Below are 6405 nucleotides of genomic sequence, written 5' to 3' on the forward strand. Positions count from 1 at the left end.
CATAAATAGACATTTCTTATTTCAACCTCTTAATTTGATTAAAGGAACAAGTTATGAAAAAGTCAGGAGACCAGGATTTAAATTGTAAACTGTATCCTTGCTTCCTCTGAATTTACAGTCATCTGTTTTCTCTTTCCAGCTGGGCTGTGCAAGTGGCAAGTTATGGCCTCTTGTTCGCAGTGATGAAATAGATACACAAAACAGTAAACAACAACAACAAACCACTTTGTGTTTCTGTCAGTGTTAATACCAAGGTAATTTACTAAAACACTATCAAGTTTTAACAGACTTGAGATTCTCTTGGCATATGGTAGCCCTAGTGGCTTTAGTGTTTATTTAGTAATCCTGAAGTAATTTATTAACTGAAAATTAAATTCAATTTTTTGAATTTTTGGTCACAAATTATTTTTCTAATTAAACAGTAACAGTGCATGGTTTCAGTTATTCTAGCCTCTTACTTAAATTAGCTCATCTGACATTTCATAGCACATATATTTTATTTCTAGAGAAATAATCTACCTGACAAACATTCATAATTTAACCCACAGGTGAGCCACCTACTGATTTATATGCTTTACATGCAACTTCGTTTCAGCTCTGCACTGTTCATATTTGAACACATCATGTTTCGTTTATAAAGCAGATTTAGTTCCTAATGTACAGAAATATTCAAGTCCAGTATTAGAGCAAGTACTGGAGGCCAAATCCTTCCTTGTGCTCTCTCCAAGCATGCACGCCAAATTATTATACATTGTAATGCATAACTGGGGAAAGCAAAGCCAAAAAGCATAACACTGACAAAAAAAACTTTGGCTTTGTTTTAACACTGCTTAAGTAAGCAGTTTAACAAACAGGAAGCTGTGTAGAGTTGTCTCATGAAATAACTAAAGTTATAATTTGAACTGAGTAGATATTATTCCCTAGAGACAACAGCAACAAAAAAAAAAAAAAAAAAAAAAAAAAAAAAAAAAAAAAAAAAAAAAAAAAAAAAAAAAAACACAATCAGAAAATGCAATTTTTCAACAGCATTAGTGCGTGCATTCAATTTTATGCATGATGTTGGGAACAAGCATTGGTCTATTCACTTCATTTCTGTCTCAAAATGAAAAACTAACAAAAGCAGAAATACCATGAGTTTCAGTCCTGTATGTTGTGCAGAATGTTAGGGCAGAGCTAGCTATCCATAAGTCATAATAGTTGTGCAATTCTTATCCAAGTGGTGCATCAGGGCTATGATGATTAAGTAGTATAACACCACAAAGTCCAACTTGCTCATCATATTACATCCCAGGCACAAATGACACCAAGAGCATTATTTTGTTAATCAGGGCTTTTCTTTTTCTTTTCTGTTTAATAAGCAGCAACAAAAAAAAAAAAAATACCACCTTATATTTGAAGCTTGTTTTTTTTTTTTTTTTATTCTGCTTCATGTTGACTCATTCTATATTCAAAAGACACAAATCTCATTAAACATTTCAGCTGTATTTTTTTAAATGAGCCAAAAAACTTGCATAAGCTTTAAGATCTCAAATAAGAATGTTACAGCACGAAGCACAATATTTGAAGTGTGAGAAGTAAACGTAAAAATAACTTGTACAGGTCAAATAGTAGAAAAATAAGCATTGGCACAAATCTAAGAAAGGTAAAGATATTTCAGTACAAAATAGTGTAGGAAACTTGTCAAAAAAAGTCACAGATCTGAGGTGGGGGAGAAGTTTCCAAACAAACAGCAGCAGTGTCTTCACATTTTCTACTACCTGTGCAAATGCAGCATTGAGAAAATACTTTTTTTTTTTTTTTTTTTTAAAACAAAACAGAGGTAAATGAAACAGCAGTTAAAGCTTCAGTTCCTTTTGTTCATAGCATCTGCACCTTTCCTGATTCAGCAGTGTCTCACTGCCATTAAAGACATTTTCAGTTACCACAGAAGAGAGCCATGTGTGCTTCATCACACATTTGTTTTACCATGCAACTCACACTGAGTGTGACAGCTTATCAATCAAATCATCAACAGTGTACACAAGAAGCTTTGTGTCATCTTTCTCTTTCATCCGGTGTTGGCCAGCTTTGCGGAGGATAATATCAACATCTTTGCTCAGGACCCGGTCAGCAACCTGCATGGAAATATGCCAAGGAACATCTTCATCCTTCATGCCATGGATAAGCCTTACAGGGCAAGTTATGGGAATAGGACTAGCTAAGAGACGATGGTTTTCTGCTTCTTTAATGAAATCATATGTCAAACAATAAAAGCCCTCTTTGTTATGTTTTGTTGGCAGCTTCCATTCACCTTTTTCTTCTACTTCTTTTTTTACCTATTGGAAAAAAGAGAAAGTCAAAAAATAAATCAAGAGAAATATTCTTTTGAAATTTGATATTATAGTGGGCTTCAAAAAAAATAGATCATGTGAAATCAGGGCTGGAAAGGACCTTGTGAGGTTGTCTAGGCCCTGGCTCAAAACAGGCTTATCCCTGACTATACCATCCTAGCCAAGTGTCTGCCCAACCTGCTCTTGAAAAATTGCCAAGGATAAAGATCCCACAATTTCTCTAGGCGACTTGCTCCAATGGTTAACCACACTCATGATCAGAAAGTTCCTCCTAAACCCCAACCTACACCTCCTTTGCAGCAGCAATAAAACATGGGTCTCTCAACCACAAACAAGCCTGAAACATCTACACAATTGGTTTTAGTCATGCCACAGAGACTCAAACATGAGGGTCTTCCAATGAACAGCCTTCTTGGCCTTTAACCTAATACTTACAATAGGTCTTTCCCATCTGGCAGAAATTACTAGTAAACTTCTGCCAAGTTACTTCAGTCAGATTCCTCCTAATCTCTCCTTGTCTACATAACAAGCAAAACTTGAAAAAACACTGTGATTGTAGGTATACGGTGGCCACTCGTGTTCTTTATGATGACAAGACTAATCTCACCATATTGTTCTATCAGTTGTCTTGTACTTTGATTATAAACCATTGGGGCAGGGACTACTCATTGTTTTGCTTACCTAGCAAGCTAACAACAGGGCCCTGAGTTGTGATGAGCTTTTAGGCACTAGAACTACCTAAAAGTACAAGTTTTAGCTAGTCCTGACAATTCCCTTAAAGAAATAAAGGATTTTGCCTACCATTGATTTAGTTTAGCCACATTTATAATTCTTTCATAGAAAAGAACTTCAAACAAATGTAAACAAAATTAAAAAGGAAAAAAAGCCAACCATGAGCATTTACCTCAACAGGAAGCTGGTTAAAAGTTGTTATGACATAGTCTGCAGCTACAGCTACTCCAACTAAAGCAGCTACTTTTTCAGGACGCGCTATTGCAGCATGAAGCATCAGCCATCCACCCAAGCTGGATCCCACAAGAATCTTAAGAAGAAAAAAAAAGAAATTAAAGTGATTCTTCTATTTAAAAATAAAAAATCCTTCTGCTTTGTTTTGCAAAGCCTTAGGTACAATTTTGTATAGCTACTTAAACCTGTCCTAATCCTGCTGTCCTTACCCAGGCAGAACTGCAGTCATTGCCAGTAGGAATTTTGCCTGAGTAAGTACTACAGGTTCTGGCAGTTTACTGTTCTTTTGTTTGGCATGGAAGGTTACTGCTCTCAGACTGAACCACTGCACACAAAATGAAAACTGAAATATAGTTCAGCATCAAGTACATTTCTGACATCCATTCTGACAAGAATTTTGCATTATAAATGGTTTAATAAAATAGCAACGATTAAAAAATATTTCATACAAAAAAGCTTTCACTGAATTGCATCAGTTTTTCTAGTCTCTACATACTGAGCTATTTTTCAAGTAGCTTACTGTAATTCCCACTCCTGCAAACGTAAAATATCCATACCCAAAGGGGCTTACTACTAAGGCATCTAAGTTGCAAACACCTTAATACTGACCTCTTGGCTTTATTTTCTTAGCAACTTTTTTTTAAAATCCACCACATTTTATTTTCCTGCCGCATGCTTCTTTGGTATATCCACAGATATTAGTAGTTTGCTTATCAGCATCTACATACTTGGGAGAGCTTAGCCGGTAAATTTTACCCAAGATGAATCAGACTGAAAGTTGTAAGTTTTGTTCTGTTTTTCCTTTAAGTAGCAGCAGCAACCATTTGAACCATTAAACTGACTATCTGGCTGTTGCTTTTATTTAGAAAGAGAGTTCATGCAATATATTTTAAAATAAATTAAAGAGTAACCTGTGGTCCCTCTGTGAGTTCATCCAGTACTGACAGAACATCTTTTCTCCACTTCCCAATTGTACATTCCTTAAGAATACCATCTGAGCTTCCACATCCTGTATAGTCAAACCTGCAGAGTAACAATCAAAATAAAAGTATATAATATTGGTTAAAACAACGCATTTCATTAACCAAAAAACCCAAAACAAACACTGCTAAATATTAGAGATGGTCTTAAGAACACACTATTACAGAGTTTTCCAGGAATGATTAAGAAAGAAAGTGAGCATATACTTAAACATGCTTTCATATTCATTAAATGGGTGATGCAGAACTCCCATGTAGATCCAGAAATCTGATATTCAGCTTTAACCCAGGCACATAGACAGTACTTTCCCCAGAAGAGAAGTGGAAGATGCACAATGTACCCAAGACTTAATGTCTGCTTCTGGTACCAACTGACTGCTAAACATGTTTGCCATAACTAAAAATTTTACCATATAATCTAAGATTTAACAAGTTCTTTACATTATCAAACTAATTTAATTGAGGTGAGGTACATTCCTTTATCTCACCCAATATAAATTACACAGCTTTCCTATGATGCAGCGCTTCTATCGAAAGAACACAATTAACAATAATTGCAGAGCTCAAACTTGATTGCTATGGCTTAATGGACAAGTTCAGAGGCATGTGGGAGTAGTTTACCTAAACAGTGAAGCTTGCAAGCTTGGATTTTATGCATGCAAAAAATCTAGCTCAGAGACATCAAACATAAGGCCTGCAGACTGGCTGCAGCCCACGGAGCTCTATATGGGCCACTGGGATATTGGTGGGTCACTAGAAGTTAGGGGATGCATTCAAGGGGAGTAGACTGCCTTGAGCTCTGGTGCACGTGATGGCAGCGGCCAGGAGGAGCAAAGATTGATACAGCCCCGCTTGCTCTCTGGTCACTTTGTCTAACAGCACTGCTGCCTCCTGGGCATTCTCCTGTGCTGGCCCTGCTGCCACCACCACATGCCCCAGGTTAGAGCCAGAGCTCATGTGTACCTTGTGCCAGAGGTGCCACAGCCTGATCTGCCACTGCATGCTCCAGGTCGGATCTGACCAGCAAAGAGCTCCAGTTTGGACCTGGCCCATGGCCCAGGGCAATTTTGACACCCCTGTTTTAGTTAATACCCAACTTACTAACCATAATAGAAATGGAGACCTTAAATTTTAAACATTTCCTTTCCTATGCTGATATCAAATTTCATGCAATACTACACAGGTTACAAAATGAATGACTATCACTTGAATCTTACACATATCACAATAGATTTTACTAATTTAATGCAGTCTCCATATAGGAAGAGTGCCCAAATCTCAAAAATATATTATGACACTAGGACAAGAAGGGGCTTTTTCGTTTTGTTTTGTTGCTATACTGCACACTGGTTTTGCATTTTGGCAAATTATTATCTTATGCCTTTCTTTCTATAGAACTTCTTAGTTCCAAACATCATAATGTTAATCATGTTTGTTTCTCTACACAATTTTCTTGATCGTACCTTACGTAGGCATGACCTAGAGATTTGCAGAATTCCTCAAGTGCAATTGCTTTGTGACCATTCATATTTGAATTAAGACCTGGCAGAAAAACAACACCTGGGTTCTTGCCTTTTAGCTTATGGTAAGCTAGATTTGGACGATCAGGTCGAGTAAGGAAACTGACTGATGACTTCAGTCTGCAAACTAAATAAGAGACACACACTTAGTGACACATTTTATAAATTAGATCCCTTACAGAAACTAACATTTTATAATATAGTTTGGCTTCAAACTGCTAGCCTTAGAATTAATTTGAAAAACACAGTGTTAAAGCCCGAGTAAAGTATTCAATCACAGCATCATTAGCAGTGATTCCCAATACTATCAGTTAAAAGGATTCTAAGTCTTGAGGCATCACAATTTATAAGTGATATTCAATCCTTAGATGCAGGGGTAGCAGTGGACATAGTCTACCCGGACTTCTGGAAGGCCTTTGACACCACCTCTCACACCATTCTCATTAAAAAAAACTGGGGGACCGCGGTGTCGACACCTACACAGTCCTATGGGTTGCACCCAGAGTGTGGTGGTGGTGGATGGGTCATTTTCGACCTGGAGGGATGTGGGCAGTGGGGTTCTGCAGGGCTCAGTCCCACGCTGTTCAACATCTTCATCGGCGACTTGGA

The 6405-nt window shown here is 37.3% G+C and overlaps 1 protein-coding gene across 1 annotated transcript in view; it reads right to left on the bottom strand.

The window, feature by feature from the left end:
* Positions 1-1808: 1808 nt before the first annotated feature.
* Positions 1809-6405, bottom strand: part of ABHD10 (abhydrolase domain containing 10) — a 7100-nt gene continuing 2503 nt past the window's right edge. Inside the window, exons 2-5 of the mRNA XM_019528591.1 lie at positions 5740-5923; positions 4208-4319; positions 3235-3372; positions 1809-2315 (exon numbers count right to left, since the gene is read on the bottom strand). Of these exons, the coding sequence (XP_019384136.1) occupies positions 1974-2315; positions 3235-3372; positions 4208-4319; positions 5740-5923 (776 nt within the window). The 3' untranslated portion in view covers positions 1809-1973. The remainder of the gene's footprint in view (positions 2316-3234; positions 3373-4207; positions 4320-5739; positions 5924-6405) is intronic.

Source organism: Crocodylus porosus, unplaced genomic scaffold, assembly GCF_001723895.1.
Source record: "Crocodylus porosus isolate Cpor-Errol unplaced genomic scaffold, CroPor_comp1, whole genome shotgun sequence".
NCBI classification, from domain to species: domain Eukaryota; kingdom Metazoa; phylum Chordata; order Crocodylia; family Crocodylidae; genus Crocodylus; species Crocodylus porosus.